This window comes from Poecilia reticulata, chromosome 16, assembly GCF_904066995.2.
Source record: "Poecilia reticulata chromosome 16, P_reticulata-male-v2, whole genome shotgun sequence".
Taxonomy (NCBI): Eukaryota; Metazoa; Chordata; class Actinopteri; order Cyprinodontiformes; family Poeciliidae; genus Poecilia; species Poecilia reticulata.
Genome location: NC_088845.1, coordinates 21,689,234 through 21,713,724, shown reverse-complemented (window position 1 = coordinate 21,713,724; position 24,491 = coordinate 21,689,234). Strand labels below are relative to the sequence as shown.

The following is a 24,491-nucleotide window of genomic DNA, read 5'->3' as shown; positions in this document are numbered from 1 at the left end:
ACCAGTTGTCTGCCTTTTAGGACATTCATGGACCAAAAATGAAAATGAGTTTGACACTTCTGCTACGTGCTCCAGAAAGAGTGGGCTCGAATTGGCCTTAAAAAAAAAATAGAACAGGACGCAACAAAAGACACAACAGCTTCATTTTTCATATGAAAACTTTGTTCATTTTGAGATAAGAGAATGAAGTATCGCAGAACAAAATGCAACAGCCTTCAATTTTTAAATAAAACCTGGTTCTGCAAACTCAGTCCAGAAACTAAAGTCGAAGCGCAAAGTAGAAAACAACAATACTGCACGTGGAGGTAAGTGTGACACACAAATAGAGAATTGGTGCAGGGGGTATCATGTTACATTAGAAAAAACAGTCTGTACAAATGATGCCACTTTTGTTTTCTCAGTGGTTTGAAGAAAGAAAATCCTCAGGCTACAGAAACCTGATGTCCAGTCTCGCGCTCAGACGGGACACATGCAGCTTCGCTGAGCTGTGAGGTGTAAAATGACCGGTTCGAGGTTTGCATTAACACTGGACGAAGCGGACACAGATCAGGCACTTTTCGGACCTCCCTTTTACACACAAATCATACAGATATCACAGAGATATTTACATTTTGTTTTTTGTTTTGTTTTTTTTTTTCTAAACTTTGGAGGAAACCCACTGCAGGGTGTTGGGTTCTCACCACAGTTTCAGATGAGTGCACACGTCCATGGTGTGCGTGTGTGTGTGTAGTGTCTTTTTGGGGCTCAAGCACTTAAGGTGAGTCCGCTCTTCCTCTTTAGTTCTCCTCCGTCACCACGCTTTGTGAAAACTTCCTGACGACACCCGGTGACCTTAGCTCCACATCCTCAGAGTTTCCTGGGTGGTACCCATGATGCTTGTAGTTAAACTGGGAGTGGTAACCACGATAGTAGGCGTCTTGCTCTTCCTCGCCTCCTCCTCGGTGGTGGTTGTACGCCACTGCAGCAGGGTTATGCGGCTGTCTGTAGGGAGGATTGTAGGGCTGGTAGCGGCCGCCGCCGAGGGGCAGGGGTGAGACTGGAGTGGTGTGGAGGGGATATTTAAGGTCACGACTGAAGTGAGGCTAAAGGAAACTAAAGCTAGATGCCACAACCAATAAAAATCAAGATGTAGTATTGCCAAAGCATGGTAAAGCACTTCTAACAGAAGCTCAGCAGGAACGTGAGGCATGCAGATGGACATGCAGCGTCAGAAGTGGCGTCAATTGAAGTTCAGAGTGGCTAAATAAAGCTTAGTTGTGCTAATTTTTTTCCAGTTATCAAAATGGGTGCAATTACTCTAGGGGTAAAAGACAGATTTTCAGCACATCTCAGAATTTGATTTGCACAGATAAGCCAGGCTGTACGGCGATGAAAGCAGACAATCAGAAAGAAGCGCTATTCATCACTGTTTAGCTGATTGATCAGGCTTTGAAAGAAGTGATTAGCTGTGATGAGATTTGAGCCAGAAGCAGGCGAACGCGGAGGAAGATGAGTAATTGTTGATAAATGGCAGTGCAATTGTTGGTGGCAGCATTGAGGAAGGTTTTTTGTTGTTGTTGTTGTTGGTTTGTGAGACTTTTACATTGAGCTTCTATCACTGCTGACACATTTTTAATTTAACCCGAATAATGCATTATAGTTTCCAATCAGAAATTCAGTTAGATTGTGTACTAAAGCTAGCCTTGGTACAAAATGATTCTCTCTGTAAATTAAGTGTATGTTTGAAGTCTGATTTAGATCAGGGGTCTGCAACCTTTACAAACCAACGAGACATTTTTGCCTGCAGTCCAGCTAAGTAAAAGTCTTTTAGAGCCATAAACATTTTGCAAAAAGAAATTTTCATTTTTAAAAATTCCTATCTACTGTAGGAAATTTGAAAATAACCACAATTTTGTTTCTGCTTTTAGGTTTTAAAACAAAAAACAGGACAAAATGACAAAAAGAGGATATTTTCTGTGAAGAAAATGTATAATTTTCTTTGCATATATATATATATATATATTATTCCATGTTTTGCATGGAATAAATGCTGCATTAAATTTCCACAACAGAACGGTACAAGTATCAGCAGTATTTTTTTCTCATCATGATGTTGGAAACCAACTAGTTTTTGTTAAAATAATTTTTCATGAATATATATATATATATATATATATATATGAATATATACTGCTGATACTTGTACCGTTCTGTTGTGGAAATTTAATGCAGCATTTATTCCATGCAAAACAAAAACAAAACAGCTAAATCTGCATTTGTTCTGTATTTAAAAAAAATAGTCGATTCTAGACTCTCTCAGTCAGGTTTTTAAGAGCCACAGGTTGCAGACCCCTAATTTAGAAGCTCCTGAAAGCTGGAATTTAGAACCCGTCCCTTTATCAGGCTTTGTGTTTATCGTTTGGCCTCTTGGGGAATGAATGACTGGATGTTTCTGAACAAGGCAAAGAGGGAGGTGGGCACATGGGGAGGAGAATGAGGAGAGATGGCTGGAGATTTCTCCTCAGTAATCATTCCTGTAATCCTGTTGGACTTCAAATCAGAACAAGGGAGGGTGAGGGAAAGGGAGGAGGAGAGAAAGACAGGAGAAGTTTACCTCACATGAAGAAGGAAAACCCAAAGACACCGAAGACTTCCAGACAAACCATTTCAAACCTGCTGGGTTAGGATTTAGGAAGTGAAAAAACAAACCCCAGACCATCTCCTCTTTTACAGAAAGGAAACTCAAACCTTCAGAAATTCATTGAGCGACACAAGAACGAGACGCTTAATGTGTCAAGTCTCTTTTTCTTTCTGCTTATTAGAAAGCTTAAATAAAAACGTCTGATGCAGAAAATGAAGTGAGGGACACAGGTTGCAAATTCAGAAGAAATTTGTTAGTTTTGTACACCCAAGCATAATGTTTGAAAGAACCTGTCAGCAGTTATTTCTTGAGTCAACATTCAAGTGTAACTTGAATCTAAAAAAAATGTATCTGCTGGAGGGTAAAATGTTCAAAGTGGTCTATCAAGCGGCAGCCTCAGATGTTTTTTATGCGTCCAGAGCACAGCTAACACTGAAATCTAAATATTGGATACAATAATAGTAGAAGATTGTGTTTAGTTTTGCTTTATATCCTCTCCAACCAGGTTATAGTAATGTTGGCAGCACTGTGTTCTCGTTTTACCCGTCTGGTCTGATGTTATGCTGAAGAAATCTGAGGTAGTCTTCCTCATTATGTGTTGAATTATGATTGGCTACAAGCTACACAACCCCAGAGCCTAATAGCGCCACCACTGTGCTTTATATACAGTGGTGGAGTGTTAATGAGGCTGGAAGAAGGTTTATTTCAAGACATAAGTCTGTGAAATGTCCTATTTTATATATTTAGAAAGCCACACGTACACAGACAGCATATTTTATCTCTGGTCTAAGCTTAAGATCTATAATCACAGCAATTTTAATGTTATGAATACAATTAAATCCATTTGTTTCACAATTCATTTCTATTATTTTTTTATTTTTATTCTTTCTTTGTTACACTAACCCATTGTTTTTCCCTCTGATCTGCATGTTTCATTGTTTCCAAATCAAATCTTTACTTACTAGCAATTAGTAGTTTTTAAAAAATTTTTTAATGGGTACAATATCAAAGTAAATAATATGTGCCAGCTAAATGTCATGAAAATTGGTTTTGGCTTTTAAAATACAAACTGAAAAAGAAAAAAAAACTGGATTCAGCATAATTGGTTGGCAGGGAGGAAAACATTCACTTAAAGTGAAAAATGTCAAGGAAAATGAAACTTTCAAAACTAAACTCTGCCTTTGAAGTGGTTGAGCAGGGAGGCTCGATTTAAACCTTGAATTGTTCAAAGCGGCAGATGAGACTCAAACTCAAAACGGGGGGAAAAGAACAATTGAGAGTTGAATCTATTTAAATAAATCTGCTTTGATGGATAAAATAATGTCTCATCCATCCGCTACTTTTCACAGATGACGTACGACATCGTAGCCGCGACGGCTCGTAGCTGTGCACTTTGCAGAGGGCTGCGAGTTCATCATCTGTATGAATATTCAGAGACGCTGCGCATGCCACCGTGTACGGGCCCGGATCTGTGTACGAGCATATTTTATTAGATTTCAACACAGACAAATAGCGTTGACCTGTTAAGTCCTTAATCTGTCTGTGTGGGCATGAATGAATAAACTTCCAACAATAAAAGTCGGATGCATGTCCAACTCTGAGAACTTTACAAGAGCAGTAACTATCTGAGGGCAGACTGTCGCTGCCTTTTCTCACATTTTATTAAATGGAAAGACACATTAAGGTCAGACTGGCAACGATGTTTTGGAACAACAAGAGCAGAAGATATTTTCAGCAGTGCCGCTCAGAGAGGACGACGGGACGAATAAGGATGCATCCCAGTTTAAAGAAACGCCGCTAAATATTTTAAAAATGTCTGCATATTTTGCGTTTCGTGAAAAAAGATAAAGACATAATAAAAACAGAATGTTCCAGTCAAAATGTTATTTCGGCTTCAGCTGCCAGATCATATTCAGCCTTGTACTGTCAGTAATGTGTGTGTTCACACATCTGCAGAACTGGATCCAAACCTTAATATTATTAAAACCATGTTTCTCTCACATTTCTGAGGGGGGAATAAAAAATAAAAAAAAGCAACAGAGAACCATCCGGTTTCTATTGTCTTCCCACATAAATCACATCCACTCATCCCCGTCATGACGTTACTCTGCTTCTTAGGCACACTCCCATGTGATGCCTCCAGCTGGGTGACCCCCGTCCCCATTTGGTAGTCATCCACAGTATTTAAACCAGTCTGTCTATAAAAAAAGCTGGAAGACCCAACAGGCCAGCAGTCACTTTCTCTGATGTGCAGCATATGTGGAACGGCATGTAAGAGCAAAATGACTGGCAGCAATAAGACACTTGCTCCAATGCATGCTTTGCTCCGACAGACTTCCATTCACGACCTTTTTGTTTCAGGAAACTCTACACATGTTTCTTCTTTCGGATCTTAATCTAATGACCACAGAAGGGGGGCATGGGGCATTTCTCTACTGCGATACACAAACCCTGTTATAACGTAACTTGCTTCGAAACAGATGCATGTCTTAAAGGGGCAGTATAGTGTAAAATTGGCTTTTTTGAGCTTTCTATCATCTTATTATGTTATTCCCTCATCAAAAGCTTAAGTTAGATTTTTTCGTCCGTGTTTAAGAAATCATTTAGACTCCCGTGGCAACAATTCAGCTCTGCAAAACATTTTGGGGGGACTAAGCGCCGCCTTTAAGGACGAAGCTCCTCTTCTGAGCTGCAGATTCAAAATACTAAGCTCCCATCTCAAAGAGCACCTCTCCCCCGTGATTTTCCCACTCAGCTCCTTCAGACTAGCCAACAGGAATTAGCAAACACCTTCAAATCTGCTGAACTGATTATCCAAGCTACTTCTCAGTGCAGCCCTGCTGTGATGACTTTCTGACAGCGTTGAGTTGGAAAGAGCAGGACTTTCTTGGAGATAGAGGCCCAATGTTAAATTACAAAGTCAAATCTCTCCAGTCATATTTGATAGATACCTCATTTTTACAACAACTGAAGGAAACAGCTGCTTGATTGAGGTATAAAATGAAGCTATGTGGCTGGAAAACACATAATATTGCCCCTTTAAATAAACTACGTAACCATCTTTCTGTGGGGTTCTACAACCAAATAATAAGATTCATAACACATAAATGTGATTTTGTGAAATAAACCATAAATAAATATATTAATGTCTTATAACAGTTACAATGTAATTGTCCTATTTTGTTTACAATTTGAAAAAGAAATTCAAAAGGTAGTTTAGGGACGAATGGATAATATTTACCTCCAACATTGTATCCCAGACACGAGTTCTGGTCACAGTATCCTGGTGGTCCGGTTGGTCCCGTAGCTCCTGGATTTCCAGGCCTACCAGCCGCTCCTGGGCTCCCGGGCCGACCAGGAGGGCCCTGGCTGCCTGCCCGACCTTCGCCTGGCAGGCCTGAAGATGGAGAAACAGCTTCTATTTAAAGACGGGGTGGTAGGTTGCACATGCAAAGTGGTTTGACATTTTGGTAGAATGACTGCAGCAGTGAGACACCTGGTGAGAAAATATAAGAAAAAAAAAAAAAAAAGGCAACAAACAGTGCACCAAAGGTACACCCTGTCACTATTAAGAAAAAGCTTCAGCCTCTGCGGCTTTAACAACATGATATAAAAAATTAGCGAGCTACAAATGGCTGTTTGTCGTTATCTGGATAACAGAGTATGATAGCGAATGTCCTGAGGGCAGGAACAGGAACGACGCAGCTCCAAGCTGAAATCTAGCCCCAGGCCTCTGTTTGATGATTTCACAGGACAAAGTGCTCCGCTAGGACTGCTCAGCAGTCTGCGGGAATCGGATATCAATATTTTAAAGGTAGTTCCTTTCGCCAAGTGCACAAATTATTATCCCACAGTTATTTAAGAAAAGCACAGAGAATAAAACTTCCTCTAAAAACACTGAGGCTTGATATATGTTCGAATATGTGTTGCCTCTTCAGTAATGTAGCCGTGGAAAAGTTTCAGTTAAAGTTTGTCTTCTTGTGCGTATCGATCACGGTAAGCTGAAAATACCAGCACTGACATATTTTTATAACACAAACCTCAAATTCCACACCGCACACAGTAAAATCAATACGGAGCATCACATTCATGGGCTGAAAGGTCTGCTGCTCGCCTTCCTCTCTTTGAGAATCAGCAGAGAGTGAATCCTAAAAGCATTACGGTTGTGGCTAACTTCAGTTCTTGTTTTAATATTGCAGGCATCCTGGTTTTGTTTAAAAGCTGTACGATAAGACCAATGCACAAACATTTTGTCTGGAAATAAGAAATGATCCCCATGGACAGAATAAGTTTATGGGGTCATTTATTGGTTGCTTTTGGAGTTTGAAGCAAAACACATGATCAGGACTGTGTTGTGTCTTACCGGGTGCACCGGGTGGTCCTCGAGGTCCCTGACTCCCAATGCCTGGACTCCCCCTCTCTCCCTTTTCACCTGGCAAACCTGGAAACGCAGAGTTTGATATTTTACAAAACCTCTGTGATAATCTATTGCAGTATAAGTAGAGCTTTAGCTTCTGAATGTTATCTTCTACCGCAAATGTAAATAAGAGCCTAAAAAAGGAATTAGCAAATATTTTTCAAAACACTTTTCTGACACAAAAAGAGCCTTTACAGCCAGGAAAATGCTCTCGGAAACAGGAAGGGCACGACCACATATGGATGACGACAAACTGCAGAGCATAACTGCCTATTGTGGTAAAGAGAAAAAAGGTTTTGAGAAAAAGATGTTTTTAACAGGAATGTGTTGAGTGACAACTTACTGGCAACATGAAAAAAAGAATAAAATATACACCCTTTCTCCACAGATACTCAGTAAGATTACACATTCAACCCACTTTTTACCCAAGGATTATGAAAGAAAAAGAATGTTCTCTTCAAGGTACGAACACAATAAGCCGAGCGATGAGGACACAACATTGACAGAGGCCTAGTTGCAACAAAAACCAGAGGATTGAAATGTTCGTGGATAAGATTTCTTTTTAATTCACAATGTCTTGTGTCAGTATAAAATGTGTCGTCCATGGATCACTCTTTAAATACTCCTACGTGAGTTTACCTACAGCTGCTGGACTAAGACATTTTTTTCACTCAGTTCAGTGAATCGTCCAACCACAACATATGTAACATTAGCTTGAAATTAAGCCACATGTTTCTGTGAGGAAAAACTACCTCCACATGGACTAATGCAGTTCAAGGAGCATGAATGAAAGTGTTCACAATTACTGTAGTGCACTTAAACACTCATGAGAGAAACATGGACTGAACATGTGTAGGAAAGTGAGACTTTCATCTGCTTCCGTTCACTACTTCTGTTTCACACCATCACGGTTTGGCTCAAGATTGCCACTGTTCTGGTAACAATCTTTTCCCAGAAATGGGTGTTTGTTGTACACGTCAATCTAATAATGCTGGTCAGAACCGGAGCAGAAACAACATCAACATGGATGACAAAAAATGTCAGTTTTTGTCACAAACGATCATTCACCACGAGGAAAATGACATGGCTCGCGAAAACATCTTTGAATTTCTTGGGTAGAGTGCTGGCAGATTTGATCGTCAAGGACAACAGGTCTCCTGACTTCCTCCTCCTCGTCCCTGGACAAAGCAACATCTCCATCTTTGTAAATTCATAAATCTACATTCCAGCTGGAGACTTCAAGCCATCACTACTGTTGTCCTGACTGATTCTTGTCACATGTTAAAGTGCGATATGGCGTTCCCATTAGCTTTTGTTCTCTGCCGGCTTGGTTCATTTTCATTCTCATTATTTTTTATGTACATATATGTTTTTTTTATTTTGGGAAAAGGAATGAATATAACTCCTGAAATAGAAATGAATATAACTGTCATGTCATGTTTTTTTTTTCCACTATTAGGTTTCACAGGCAAGAATCAAAGACTCCTCGCTAACCCACTTTAATGTGGCTACAAATTGAACCAGTGACTAAAACGCTTTTTATTTCAAAATCAGTATCATGTTTGTTTTTTGTGAAAATGAGCTGAATAAATTGCGTCTCCGGGCAGTTTGCTGTGCATAAAAGCAGCCTGTTTGAGTGATTTAATGTGTCCTTTTTCAAATATTATAGAATCACATTAAAATCTGATCTGCGGATTTTTTTGTCCTATTTCTTTTATAACCGTTCTAATGGAGAAAATGAATGTCATAACCTCGGATAAAGAGACATTCTCCGTCTTGAAAGTCTGTGCGTTAACTTTTTTAAACTGATACATAAAACTAAACGAGTTTCTTATGTTGCACAGTTTTGTCTGAGTGCAGTCGCAGGTTAAGCTTTTAAACTGTAATGTGGTTTTTATGTGCGTTGAGGACCAGTGGCAACAGATTCGACGTTTTACTGGAAAGACTCGAAGGACTCCACCCCTGATGAGGACGAGTCATAGCTGGACAGACGTTCAACAGTTCTTAATTTTTCCCAGCTCTTTATGTGCATCTAGGCTGCATTCAAATGTTTTTTTTTTGTTGTTTTTTTTAGCATGGGTTACATGTCTCAGTGATTAGGACAGAGACTCATAAACGCCGTCTGTCCTCTAAGGAATGACGTCATGGGTACTGAAGTTACTGTCTTTAATGTGATTTGAGGGAGAAAACCACCAAACACAGCAAACAAGCAGAATGACTCCCAGACAAAGAAGCAGTGTGAGCAGAAAGGTCTGCTGAATGTCTCCTAGCATATCTATGGTTTGTATTTGTTCTTCATCCATGTAAAGCAGTTAGTTGAAGTTTTGATAGTGGTAGTAGAAACAATACTGTTCATTCTGACATTTTAATTTATGTGCTACAAGCTAAAAAAAAAACCTTTTTGTATGAACATTAAATGAGTATTTAGTGATTATTTTTTCAGTTAGATCTTAAAAACAAAAGATAAAAAAAAAAACAAGAACAGGGCAACTGAGAACGTTGCTATCAATGAATAATGCCATTACATATCAGCACAAAACATGTCGCCAAATAAAAAGATAGAAGTGAGGAGTTACATGTTATCAAGTGAGAAGAAGAAAGCAAGAAGAAATGTGTGAGAACTGCAGATCAAAAGGATTTAAAAGTAATTTAGCCATTAGAACAATACTACGACAACAAAGTTCATCACAACCTTTATCCAACACTATTTGTGAGGTTTAATGTGTGAAAATAACACGTTGATATACAAACTAATTATCGTGGGTAAAATCAGGCATGGGGGACATTTAGAATGAGCGGTATTGATTTATTTAAAATCGAACTAAGCAGCATATTTCTTAGCAGATTTACTAAAAGATGCTTCAATTGTCAAAGTCCTCATTGCTTACGATTTCTGTCGTTCCCATGGTGTGAACCGTGGTTTACGTTTCATCCGTCAGTCCTTATGCAGGGCTAAAATTCTGATAAATAATTATTTTCAAGGTCCTCCAGTTGTGGTTGATTTTCCAAATATTTCAGTGGGTGATTTCAAATTCTTCTAAGTATTGATCTTATGTGGTTCACTTTCGAGTAGTTAAATGTGTGAAGTGTTAACAGGGCAAACCTCCTTCAAAATGATGAGTAACAATATTCTCATCTTATTCATCTGTTGTACGTCTGGGTAAATATAATCATCCATTTAAGAACAAATGTAGAAGTTTCCCAAGTTATTTCTGAGCACAAATTGCTGTTTTAAGATTAGTTTTTTTTTAATGTAAATATTCCTATTGCATAAACACAAAACAAGGCAAAATAAGATCTAAATAATTTAGTACAAATCCATCAAGAGAAAGCATCAGTATTGTTTCCATGAGAGCATCTACTTATCTCACCTCTTTCACCCGGTTGTCCGTTCTGACCATTAGTGCCAGGGAAACCAGGCCTGCCAGGGGCGCCCTGCTCTCCCTGGGGCCCAGGAGGGCCTCTCCTGCCCGGCTCACCCGCCGGCCCCGTCACTGTTCGGACCGATCCTGAAAACTGTTGGGGGATCTGGTTCAAGATGGAATTATAGCGAGAGAGATGGCCTAGAAGAAGCAGAAACGGTAAGGAAAATGAACAGTTTCCCCATCATTTTAAAAAAACACAAATTTATGGAAGGTTTAGCACAAAAAACCCCAACAAAAAACAAACTAAAAGTTAAATATCAACCACTCACTTTGGATGATCTGTTCACAGACTTGCCGTGCAATGGCTCTCACTGCTGCTTGGGACTGCACATCGCCCTGAAGAACAAACGGACAGCTCTACACACTGCAGACAAATGGCACTTTTCCGTCTGAGCAGCCATGGGGACGATAACCGTCAGACCAGAGGTTGATTAATGGGTGGGTGAGATCTAAATGGTGTTTAATTAGCACTGCCAACCTTCATTCCAAGCTGATTCTTTTACATTTATATTTTCCAAAAATGATTAACTTAAATAGCACTTCTCTGCTGATGTTGAAAATCTAGATAAAGATCTGGAAGAAAATGAAGAGCCCACTGTGCTGAAGCCCAGTGAAAACCTCATGGCTGTTCCACTAAATATTGATTTCTGAACTTTTCCCGAGTTAAAACATTAGTAGTGTTGTTTCTAAATGAATATGGACTTGTTTTCTTTGCATTATTTGAGGTCTGAAAGCGCTGCATGCTTTGTTATTTTGACCGTTTATCATTTTCTTTCAAATAAATACTAAATTTTTGCTTGGCATTTCAGAGACATGTTGTCAGTAGTTCATAGAATAAAAGAACAATGTTCATTTTACTCAAACATATACCTATACAAAGTAAAATCAGAGAAACTGAACATGTTAAGTGGTCCCGTAATGTTAATTCAGAGCTGTATCTTCAATAAGCTGAACTTAACTCTTGAAATACCTGGAATTTTAATTTGATATTTGTATATTAAGGAACAGAAACAAAAGACAAAAAATACCTTTTTGTTTAGTGAACCATTTTTGGGGGAAATTCATTAACAAATGTTATTTTTTATGAGCAAAGTAATCTAACAACATGAGTGATTTTGGGTTTCTAGGATATTTTACGGTGAATGCAATGTTTGATCGCTTCTTAAAACTCCATGAGAGCAATCTAAATAAGATCAGCTGCTCCCATTTGTGACTTGAAAACAGAAAAAGGTCAGCTGAAGGGCTGACCAAAAGTGTTTAAAAAAAGAAATCCTCATCATATTACCACCATCTTTGATGAGAACTGGGCCAACTCACAGAAACGCAGTTCTGAGGAGAAAAATCTTCTCATTTTCTTTTTAAATGCCTTTCATCTCGGTTCTTGAAGCTAAAATTAGCTGCGTCGAGGTACAAACGTCCCCAACGTTTAGGTTTGATTCAAGCCGGCGAGTAGCGTGTCTTACAAAGCCGCTGGCGTCGACGTCCTCGCTTTTGTCAGCAAAAATCCAGACACTGCCCTTGGTGCTCAGTGAACACTGATTTTATTTGGTTCACTCTAAACAAGCATGAAGATACGGTACGGAAAAAGCTGCCTGTTTGAGTTAAGGAGCGACTCATACAGAGAAATGTGATTTCTTCTAGAAAGAGCAGGGGCCATAAGTGAAAAACTTTGAGGGTTTTAGAGAAGAAAAGGAACAACATTTCCACTGGAATATCGCTCTAACAGCAGTACAGATTGAGTAGCTTACTCTTTCTCCTTTATCGCCTTTGGTACCAGCAAGACCCTGAAAAGATGAAAGCACAGGGAGAAAATAACATTTATTTAGGATACAGTGATGTGGAGAAATATTTGTCTCCTTGCAAGTTTCTGCTTTTTCATCACAGCTAATGTTTCAGATCAAACACATGTCAGACTAAAATGACAAAACAGTAAGAAGTAAGCACAAAATAGAGATTTAAAATAAGGATTGCATCTGTTCAGGGAAAAAAAAAGCTAATTAAGCAAATCTGCTCCCATCTGAAAAGGTAACTGCCTTCTTGTTGAATCATTGATTCACTGAGTTTAAGCACATACATTTCTTGAAAATTTAGATACATTTTCACTTTCAGTCCTTATGCAAGATTACAATCTGACATGCAGAATCAAGAAATCACTTAAATAGAACCTGTCTGACAACAGGAAGCAGGACAAAATATTTCAAAACGCCACACATCGTGTCCAAGTGCAGAACATCAAGAACAGACGAGAAATGAAACTGTTGACATCTAAAAATCTGAGACGGGCTGCAAGGGAACTGAAGACATTTGTTGCAAAAAAGGATGACACAGCTAGTTTTTAGGTTTAGGAAACAATTATTTTACCCGAGACAGTTTGTTTGATGAGCTTTTTTACCCTGTATAGATTATTGCTCTAAACTGGAATTTAGTATTAACTTAGGTTACGTTTGTCCGATATTAATGATCTTTTAAAAAATGCTTCACAAAAATCTCTAAGTTGGGTGTCTAGTCATTCACAACACACATGTCCCTCAGAAACAGCCATTTTTATTTCCTTCTCACAAATGTCACCATTTGTCACTCTTATCAGTTCTTTTCTTTGCAGCACTTTATCTTTTGTCTCATTGGCTTTCTTGAAACATAAAAGATTGGGACAAATGCAGTGAAATAAGCCTCAAAGTTTATAGTTCACAGAAACTGACATCTGGGCTTTGGATAAATGTACTTTCTGCTATTGTCAACACTGTAAAACCAAGGAGAAGCAGCACGCATACGCCAAGCATGAGCAAATCAGTCATTGTAATCCAGAGGCATATAAAAGACATATTTCCTGGCCACAGGGCTCCGTCCATTAAATTAAAAAAAAAGCTGTAACTACTTTATTTAAAAGCTGTTGCCACTTTTAAATGAAGACTTGTTTATTTTGAGTGGAAAAATGCTCTTGACCACCACCACCACCACCACCGGCTGTCTGATTGTGCTTGTGTGCAAGAGCGACGATTGTGTTAAAAAATTAACTGAGTATAAATCAGTCGATGATGGGAAAGGTCTAGCCAACGTCTGACACAGCTGCTGGACAGAGGAGCCAACCTGAACAGTAAAAGTTCTCGTCCTGGATCTCTCCGGAAAGCCAGGATCATACGAGTCTTTCCAGACACATAAATGTCTGCCGCCTTATCAGGTTGCCATAGAAAACCACGCTACATAATGGCAATGTGAGCACCGCTCATAAAAACCTGATTTATTATTGATCAGAGCTGACTTTCCTTTACTCCATGCATGTGTAGGGTTTCTCCAATAAGAGAATTCAGAATATTTTTACCTTGAGTTTCAGATCCCTCCCCTGACTTCTCCGTCTCTCTCTCTCTCTCTCTCTCTCTGGTGTCAAACGTGAACTGATTAAGCACTCCCAAGAAGATTGTTGAGCTCATTTCTTTCAAAGTTGGCAAACGTGAGGCAGCTCACCATCAGGTCGAGCAAGATCAATTTCAAAAAGACTCTCCAGGTGGTTGGATGACTGGAAACCGCATTCAGAGTCAGAGCCCGATCCACGTCCGACGCAGAATAGGGATGTCAGCGGGAGCTTTGACAGTCTGGCACATTTATTTGTATATGGCCCAAGGAGAGCTGATGAAACAGTAAACCAAATCTGCTAGGTTCATCTCTATTAAAAGGTTAATCCCAAAGTTTCATCATTACTGATCTTGATAGATGAAGCAGAGCATTTCCAGATGCACCACTCTCTTTCCAGAAAACAGCTGTTTGGGTTTCATTTTGGTCGACCAAGACCAGAAACTGAAGATCCGGCCCTCTCCGGCTTTAAATGCTATTAAGCTTTTACGGATATAAATCAATTGTCATCTAATTAAGTTCTCAGTTGGATATGTCCAATTTAGCAAACCTAGTTGGACAAATTCCCTCTAGATTCACTTGGATGCTTGTATTTAGGATATAAATGGCATAAAAAAGAAACTATATAGGTAGATATGAAAACAGAATCAGTAAAATAATCGTAATTTGAAGTGAATACTTTTAGGAGGTGCAGAAATTCATATAGATTTTATTTGTATCTTGGACAGAAAGCAGATACAATCTCTTATAGATATGCTTTTATGGATTTGTGTGTGTGTGTGTGTTTTTAAATGTGTGCGCGATGGGGAGGGTGTCAGTGATTTATGGATCGACTCCGCGAGCCAAACTTGCTGCTGGCCTAGAGAGCTGACCCAGGACTAGATTAGCTGTCAGCAACACCGCAGTGTCATCCGTTATGGTTAGCGCCACACGCAGTTCGGATCGTCTCGAAGACTATTCAGTGTCCTTGTGTATGTTGTGCTGCTTGCGCTAATTCTTTTTCTTTTGAAAGGCAAAACAAAACATAGGGCATAAATGCTGACTCACGTTAGGCTTAAAAAATAAAATATAAAAATCACTTGAAGAAGCACAACACACAAGAGGTTTGCCTTGTTACTATATCAATAACAACACACTGCTGTGTCTTGAAAAAGTATTCATATCGCTAACTTTTCTCTGACAAACTTTGTTTTTCATTGGGATTTTACGTTAACAGTGCAGAATTAGGATGTCTATAAACCAATCTATGGTTTTTAAAATATTTTACAATGTTTTATGCTGGTTTTCAGTGTATTTATATTGCGTCTTCTTTACTCTGATACCCCTAAATAAGTCCTAGTGCAAAAGGCGGCCTCTGAATTAACTCATTTGGTACAGAGAGACCACATGTGTGTAACAGTCTCAGTATAAATCCGACCTCATAGATTTGTTAGAGAATATTTGAGAACAAGCAGAATCATGAAGATCAATGAACGCAAAAGTTGAACTTTTGGTTCTTTATTCCACTATCCTGGTGTTTATGGAGACCTTGCTCATAGGAAACCATAAGAGAAACTGACTCAGAGGGAACGAATGCACGCCACCTGTTAATATCTTTACATTTTTACAGCGTACTGTTCTGTTTTAATTTTTTACGTAAAAAAACCCTGTAAAACAGACCGATGAGTGAAAAGTTCAGGTGATGTAAATTTGTGAGGTAATGTACATTCTCTCTCTCTTTTTTTTTTTTTTTGGCTCTGGCGGCTTTTTAATTGAAAGTGCTAAACCTGGAAAGTAGGTGAAGAGAAACAGAGAGAAGAAAAATATGTTGAATGCTATTAAACAGATTATCAAATTAAAATTAATCTGAAATCAGCTAAAGTTATTAATGGCAGATTAAAGTTTTGATAAAATTGGCATAGAAAATCATAGAAATTAATAGAAGCATCTCTACTTTCTGTTTAGCTGTTTGTGTGGTCTGGCCGAACAAGCGTCTCTAAGTAAAACAGAGTTATTAATCAAAAATATTTAGATGTTAAATAAAAGTTGTTTTTTGGGGGGTTGAAACGTCATTTAAAGGAAAATAATCTGAACTCACAGGCACTCCTTGTTCACCTGAAGGCCCCGCTGGTCCATTGGGCCCTGGGACTCCAGGAGCTCCTGGACCTCCCTGAGAGAAAAGAGAGAAAAAAAAGAGGAAGTGACAGAAGACGGGACAAAAAGATGACGGGACTGAAATGAACGCAGCCTTACGATGGGTCCAGGAGGTCCTTGTCTTCCCTGAGGACCGCTGTTACCCGGCTGACCCTGGGAGAAAGATGGTTTAATACATTCAGCATATTGTCTCTCAATGCTCCTTTTATTATGAGTCATTTGCTGCATCTTTCTATTCTTTATTATAATGGAAAAATAATTAGTATATTAATGAAACCAAACTGCTTTAGTATCAGACCCAGTAAAAATCTGTACACCTCGAACTTCTTTTCACTTTTGATTTTAGATGTATTTTATAAAAAAGTTAATTCTCTTAACTTTAGCAATATATAAATATATACTTGTTCATAGGTATTTAAAATTATTATTATTAGTAGGTGTTTTCTCTTTATTCCTTTAAATTAACTGCAGCTTCAGCTTTCGTCTGCAGGCCAGCTGTCTGGTTGTACAACTCATTACAAATGATTTATACTAATATTATGCTGGGTTTATGCAAGAGCATTTATGGCTTGTTTAACCTGAACCATATCTGTGTTTAACGTAGAATTTGGATACTGAACACAACCTCAGATTACTGGAAAACAGCTTAACCGGAGGCCCAACTAATCCTTTCATTTCAGTTTGAGACTGATTGCCTTTCAGTATGGGAAATACATGGAAACTCCTTTAGAAAGGAAACAAACTAAACTAGAAGAAAACAACTATATAATGATTAAAAACAGATTCTGAGACAGGAGAACATGTGTTGGTCAGAGTCTGATCTGTTTTGCTAGTTTCTTTCTTAATATTCTGTGGCAATGCTCCTGCAGCCAAATTCACCAGGTTTTTGACAATGTGAGATTCAGTATTCAGCACATAAGCCAGCAAAGGCAGGAAGTGAATCGGAGAACTCCTCAATGAGAAGAGTTTTGGTTTCAGACAGGTTACTTTATCGTTATCAGCCCATAGATGGAACTCAGAGAACGAACTCTAAATTCCTGATGTTGCTCGGTTTAGAAACAAACATATTTATTTGCAATTCAATTAAATACACAAGCACTAGAAACATAAAACCGCTAAAAAATCCCACTTTGCAGGAAACAAACAGTTGACTATTAAGGCGGCACTCCAGTTCCAATGTTTTATGCCAAAACAACTGGAGATTTTATTAAGTGTTGGTGAAAAAAAGAAGTAAAAACCTTCAGTAAAAGGTTATGAAAAACTGGATTACTAATAAAAAACAACTTGTGTGCAAGACATCAACAACGTGTGAAGTCTTTAGGTCCCCCTCAGACCAGAAAACCTCTCGAGGATCTTGGAGAGGTTTTCTGGACTAACATAACACTCCTCATCCCACAACATCTACCCTGAAATCTGTTGACCAGTGAAGATACGTAAAGGCAACGTGATGATTGACGTGCTGCTGGCCTGCATCCGTCTCCTTGCCTGGTTATCAGAGTTTGAAGACAGAAGACCCATGTAGGATCTCGAGCCTGGTGTGAATCACATCCACACCAGGCTAACTGTGCTACGCTGAGTTTTATGTAATGGTCTCAGCAGCAGAGTTCCTTCGTGGATCATCTCCTCTGGCTGCAACCAAAAGGTCCTCACTGTGCAACTGCAACTTGCCAGTGTTAAAAGTATTCATGTTACTTTACCAATCATGATGCAACTTTAGCTGCTCAACAGCAGGTTTGCTGACCAACTCATCTCATGTACACTTTCACAGTCCATAGCTTATTGTTTTATATGTTTAACGATGGACAACCAATTAAATAAAGTTAACAGTGCACATGACTTTGAAATCAAAAGGAGCTAATAATTTATTTCCACTGCACACACAATATCTATGATACATTAACTGTGAAAAAAAAGGTTTTTAGGTCTCCAGCAGTGAACTTGGGCAGAGCTGAAAATATTAAAAACAGCAGGAAAAGCTGGTAAAGATCAGGTAATCAGATACTATCTGCACTTCTATCATTTAAGCTTTGAACATGCATTTGATATCAGTAAAGAAAGTAGACGAAAATGAAACTGCAAGTGGATGATGGTCTCTAAGAGATATCACCACAGTATTGCTTTTGTGGTTACAATGAAAAAAATTTTCTTTAACCAGAATGAAATGTATACTTTCACAGTCCATAGCTTATTGAAATGGGTTTGTACCGGGACGCCCAGCTGTGGAGAAGAGCACACACATCCAAACTGCATAAAGGCTGGTTGGCAAATTTATCAGAGCCAATCATGCTGCCAAAGAGAAGTCCTGGCTTTGTTGTGAGTTACGAAGAGGAGAAGGAAAACTTTATGAGTAGTGGGGTTCACAAAGTTTCCAACATAGTTATGAAGCAGTTGCAACCTGACTTATTGATAAAGAAACCTTCAGCTTCAGAACCTTGGTGTGATCAGATCACAATGATCAGTGTGAGAAGATCAGAAATGTTACAATCTGTGTGCTGGTGGTTTCTTACTGCACCCTGCCTGCACAGAAAACCACTTCACCTGCTTTCTGTCACACTGCTGGTCAACCGATTGAAAATGAAATATGTTTACTTTTCAACAGTAAGGCGAGAACAGATGAAAACACATAACATTTATAAGTTTATATGTGCTACAGTAGATCTACCCGACTACTGTAGCACACTTTTAGAGAAGACAGAGTTTTTCACTAATCAACATCAAGATGTTTGGAAAATATGAGAACTTCTGTTTTTTGGAATTGGCTCAATGGTAGTTTGGTCTTGAACTCTGTGTGTCTGGCCAGCTTGTCCAACACTGGCCAAAACTAATTCACCTTTGGGATCTAAAGTTACCTTATTAACACTTTAAAAAACTGAAAACTTCTTGGAAGCAAAACCTGAATCATTAACTTCACACTAATCCACTCATGTTAGACCTTATACGCGAAACACTGCAAAGTAAAAATAAAACAGCCTGTGTTGTAACAGAAGCTATTTGTATATCCGAGATGATGATGAAAACTGAAAACAATCTACCAGGCAGTGATATTATAAGTACAAAAAAAAGGATTGGAAGGTTCTCCAGTGAAACTAACAACAAAACCAAGATTTGTAGTTTTCATCTTGACCTATTTCACTGAAATACGGATAAATAAATTAGCCAAGACACTATAACTGTCGGTTAATCTGATCTACCCGACTACTGTAGCACACTTTTAGAGAAGACAGAGTTTTTCCTTTTCACTTCGAGGTTGGCTCTTTGCATTGTATAAATTATCCTTGTATAAATGTCATGAATGTTTTGCACATTTCCAAAGGAGCAAAGCTGCACTGAGACAATATTACAGTAAATCAATAAGAGCTTGTGCTCACTGCTCTGTGCAGTATACATTACATAGTGGTTAATGAAAATGTTTTTTTTTTCACTGTGACCACAAAAGGAAAACTGTGAATATTTGTCTTTGGAGACCACCCAATTACAGTTTTATTGGTTTTCATCTACTTTCTTTATTGATGTCAAACGCGCGTTGAAAGCATAAATGGCTGGAGCTCTGATAATATCTGATTACCTGATTTTTACCAGCTTTACCTGCTGTTTTTAATATTTTCAGCTCAGCCCGAGTGCACTGCTGGACACCTAAAAGCCAATTCTTTAACCGTTAAAGAATCAGAGCTACTGTGTGTTGCACTGAAAGGGAATTATTAGCGCACACTTACATGCACTGTTGACTTTCTTTTAAATTGGTGTCAAATGTTATAAATATGAAATACACACCACATTTTGCAACTTGAAAACTAAAAACGTGGAAGATTAGTTATTCAGCAAACAAGGTGCCCCCTGTTGTTCACAGCAGCTAAAATTGCACCACGACTGGTAAATTAGCATGAATACATGCAACACTGAGATTGGTAAACAGTATTTTTATGAGCCTCAAACAATGACAGCTGGTAATGGCAAAATGTGATCAGATTAGATTTGGCTTTATGCTGAAAAAGACAAAAAAGAAGAAGAAAAAAAAAGAGAAACAAAAACAGATTCTTTGAGGACACTCCAAAGGCAACAAGCAGAATGAGCATGAACCACATGTGTGAGCTCAAATAAATAAACTCTTAATTCAATAAATGATTTTCCTGATGTCATTGTTTATGCTCACTGCTTTCTGAGTAACTTGTGAAACGATTAAAACATTTTATTAATGCATGCTCCGCAGCTTTGCTGTAGCCACATGCTATGCAAAGCAAACAGGGGACAAAGAGCAGCAGCATTTCCCTGTTCCATGTTACGAGGCAGAAAATGTCCAAATAAAACAATGGATGATAAAAAACGGTTCTGAACAGGAACTTCTTTCACTTTAGCATCACGTTTCTGTTGACTCTGCTTAGTTTATGAACCAGGAGGAACATTTTCTGCTTGACAAACATTGAAATATGTCAAGACCACATTAAGAAAAAGACAAAAATAGAAAAGACATCTGGGAAAGGCTAGCATTAGCACAAAAGTTCACCAGCAGTCAATGTAGCTCTGGGTCAAATCAGATATACCATGAAAAGCAAATGATAAAACTATGTAAGTTTTAGGTAACATTGTCATTGCTGTATTCAGTTCAACACATACCAAGCCTGCTTAAAGTAATACATGCATACAATCAAGATTTGATTAGGAGATGGATGTGCATGGCTTCAGATGTTTTTCAAGCAGACAAAGTTTTAAAAATAACCCAGATCTCTTTGGAAAAAAAAATTGTCACTAGGCCTATGATAGGATGAGAAATGAGCTTATGAGGACATAATGTAGTGTTAAATCAGATAAATCGTCCCGTTCCTCCATTGCTCGTTCATGACAAGTAGATTGCCTGAGAGACTTATTAAATCTCTATGCTTTATGGCACAGCTAACTGGTACCTAATGGCCTGGGTGATACTGTACTGGTTGTTGTATTTTGCACATGTGGTGCTTTCTAGTATTTGCTTTTATTTTGTTTTTCTTCTAGTTATATTTGTATAATTTTTGTACTATTTGGACAAAATAAACTTGGGGTGAAGTGCCTTGCTCAGGAATGTGGGGAGGAGGAAACGGGAATCAAACCCACAACTTTCCAACTGCAAGACACCCAATCTTATTTAGCTACAGCTGGTCCAACTCTTTGTAAAGAACTCAGGAGGAGTTCTTCTGTTCGACCTTTTGGTGGTAGAAACTCAAAGAACTCATTACCCCCAGTTTAGCACTATTTAGATCTGAATTAACCAAAAAATAAACAAAAATATGCCCTGTTCTTAGAATCACTTTCAAGCATATGAAATCTTGAGTTTGGTGATTCTGTATTCGTGTGGACAAAGTGTTTTTGCATGACGTTTTAAGTAACTAAATATTCGCAATATGAGTGTAGCAGTTACATTCAACAACATGTCCTGCATGCTGCATATTTAAGCTCTGCACATATTGTAAGAGCTGTGACGCTCATGCTGCGAAATTTTTTGACATTTTCAAAGTGAAAGAAGCATGCAAGTTATTTAAGATCATTTTTCCACACTCGTCACTTGTAACTTTGGAACACAACGCCGCCTCATGTGAAACATCTTATTATAAAGCCAAATAAAAAGTGAACTACTTTTTTGATAACTACAAGTTCATGTGCTCTAAAACTGATCTGGCACGGTGAGAAGAACCAACAGACAACATGCACGTACTGAAGGAAGCGGCGTGACAGGTGGGAAAACTGTGCATGAATGGATCTAACAAGCACAGACGAAAGGATAAGCACCGGCACTACTGTCAGCCAACAGACAGCAGATGGATTACATGCCGATTCCTCCACCTCTCCGGGATCCGGGCCAGGACAGAACTGCTCTGTTATCATATTACAAATTTGGACAAAACCTTCTTTGCAGCCTGCTGACTCCCTACCCTTTGGCTGAGCTTCTGTTTTGCTATTTACGGCTCGGCCGGGCATTGTAAGGCCAGATTACTCTGCCAGCATTAACCGCAGCCAGCTGGTATCACTGAGCCTTTATGAATGAGATCTCATTCGGTGTGTATGTTGTTTTCAAAAACCCGGGTGGGATGCAGTTTCCTGCAACTCAGGGAAGATGTGCAGTTTTATGATGAGGCATAAAACCAAATAGGGAAATGCAGCTGTGCATTCAATACGAAAAGACAGCTGGAAATCACACAAATACAGTAACGTGGGAATATTTCAAGGCCGAGCGATGTAGTTACGTCAGCTGTTTGTCAGAAGATACACAAGCTACATTTGGGCTAATAGATGTCAGAATTAGCAGGAAGATGAGAAGAGTTCAAACCAATAGTTTGGTCCATTCTGACACTGGTGAGCCCAGCAGCCTCACAAACCCTGGATATTTACAGAGCACAATTTTGGTTGGTGATTACAAGATTCTCTCCATGAAGACTTACAAGCCCCTGCCAAGAGAAAACTCCTCTCCAGCAGGTTGACATCTCATTATCCATGTCTACCGCAGACTTCTTCAGGCTACACACAGAGGGTCCACCACAAGGTGCAAGTGCAAGTAAGTTGCAAGGCCATAAGAAAGATGATGGGCATTTTCCAAGAAAGCTTCCAGACAAATCTAGACAACTTCTGAAACAGTAAACTTAGATCAACGTGAAGGAAACAACGAGGAGATACGAAGAAACTCCAGGGAACAGCTCATGATCTGTAGCAGAAAGTTTAAAGAAGTTTACAGAGGCTCTAAATACATTGGACATCCTGTGTTTATTACAGATGCGACAGAAGCCAGAAACATCTTAACATTTTTTATCCTATATGTCTGGCCAAAGTGTAGCCTGAACGAAAATGTTGAATTTCCCAAACATAATACATTTGTCCTTATCCTTCGTCACTGTGCCTTAAGATAGGATAGGCAAAAGTCAAGAAATTAAAATTATATATCATATATTAAAAAAACAAGAAAAAACGTAAACCCCACAGAGGATTAGATGAAATATTGGTCTTTTATCTTACCCTTGCTCCCGGAGGACCATCTCTGCCTGGAGAGCCAGGGCTTCCAGGAACGCCCTGAAGGAAATACAAATATTCATATTTAAATTGCCAAACGCCATCAACACTTTGGCAGTATTACACTGTAAAGTGCACAAAAAGATTAAACTGATATTTAAATTTTTTCTTTAATAGCAGCAACATCCACTGTTACTTAGCAGAAGGATCAAATACAGTTAAGCACTGAATATCTTCTAATAAAGCTTTCATAACAATAATACTTCTACACATTCAAAGGTTAGGAAAGGTTAAAACAGTTAACTTTTTGTCTTAACGATCTTTTAGCAAAAGTACATAAAATTGATTTATAGACTAAATGACCTCAGTCCTGGGACACAGACAGTCTTTCATACTGGCTGGTGACCCTGCCGCTCCATCTCTTGCCCCATTTCCCCTTCAGCCTCCTCATCCCCTCGCAGGTCAAAGCACGCAACCAGTTCCAGAGACCAGTCATAGATTAAGTGTTGAGTTGATTTATCTCTGCACTTTAGTATTAGTGGAAGGCTCATAAAACAGGACAGCTAACACTGTTAAAGATTCGACAAATTACAGACTGGGGTTACAGAGGACAGGCCCGGGTGATTAACGACGTGCCGTTGTTCAGATCTTGGCTGAAGTTCAGTCTCCCACATCATCTGCAGAGCTGAACCTTCTGGTTTGTTTTTTCATGCACATGTCTAAAAACAAACATGGTTTTCACGTCTGCGGAGACGTCGAATGGTAAACTAAACCAGCCAAATTTTGACAACTTTTGCAGTGTTATTTTGAAATAAGTACATTATATAATGTAATTATTTGTTTAAGGGTTTTGTTGGCTCTAGTGGCCTTTATTTGAAAGTAGTTCGACAGGAAAGAGGGTAATGAGAGAGGGGGAAGACATGCGGCAAATGTCACCAGGCCGGGAATCGAACCTGCGACCACCGCCCCACGAGGACCAAGGCCTTAATACGTGGGTTGTGCTTTGCCCCTGAGCAAAAGCACCTCTAATGTAATTATTTAACCAAAGATTTTATAGAATATGAATTTGCTCATCATTCCTTCATAAGTGCTTTCTAACCACTGAATCAGCGGTGCAGCCGATTATGATACATCAATATTAGGATCTCGCTGCTGCAGGTCGACACACAAACGGATCCGCAAGCGCACACTCCAGCTCACACAGCTCACACAGCTCAGACTTTCTGAGATTAAGTGTTGAGCAACACGGGAACATAAGAGTGTGAAAGCACATACATCTGCCCCGTATCTACAAGGAGACAATCAAAAGAGCACCCACATCCCTCTTTCTCACAAAGCAAAACATATTAACTGATAAATTACACAAGCGCACGGGCAGACTAATAAAAAGAACAAAGAATGAAAAATGAGAAAGACCAACGCACACCCAAACCCACAGACTCTCTGCCATGGACTGGAGCAGCATTTTTCACAGTCAAACTGAAACCAAGGTGGAGAAGATGCTCAAGACAAGGTTACACTAAATTTACTGCAGCAGGGAAAGACAAGGAAACAGGAAGTATATATATAAAAAAGACAA

General features: G+C 38.9%; 1 protein-coding gene across 4 annotated transcripts in view; it reads right to left on the bottom strand.

The window, feature by feature from the left end:
- Positions 1–934: 934 nt before the first annotated feature.
- The window catches only part of col14a1a (collagen, type XIV, alpha 1a), a 123,487-nt gene continuing 99,930 nt past the window's right edge, over positions 935–24,491 (bottom strand). For all 4 annotated transcript variants that reach the window (XM_008432272.3, XM_008432271.3, XM_008432273.3 and 1 more), the window contains 9 exons: positions 22,919–22,972; positions 16,043–16,096; positions 15,888–15,959; positions 12,211–12,246; positions 10,732–10,798; positions 10,409–10,600; positions 6,984–7,061; positions 5,862–6,017; positions 935–2,529 (listed from right to left, as the gene is read on the bottom strand). In XM_008432272.3, the coding sequence (XP_008430494.2) occupies positions 2,501–2,529; positions 5,862–6,017; positions 6,984–7,061; positions 10,409–10,600; positions 10,732–10,798; positions 12,211–12,246; positions 15,888–15,959; positions 16,043–16,096; positions 22,919–22,972 (738 nt within the window). In that variant the 3' untranslated portion in view covers positions 935–2,500. The remainder of the gene's footprint in view (positions 2,530–5,861; positions 6,018–6,983; positions 7,062–10,408; positions 10,601–10,731; positions 10,799–12,210; positions 12,247–15,887; positions 15,960–16,042; positions 16,097–22,918; positions 22,973–24,491) is intronic.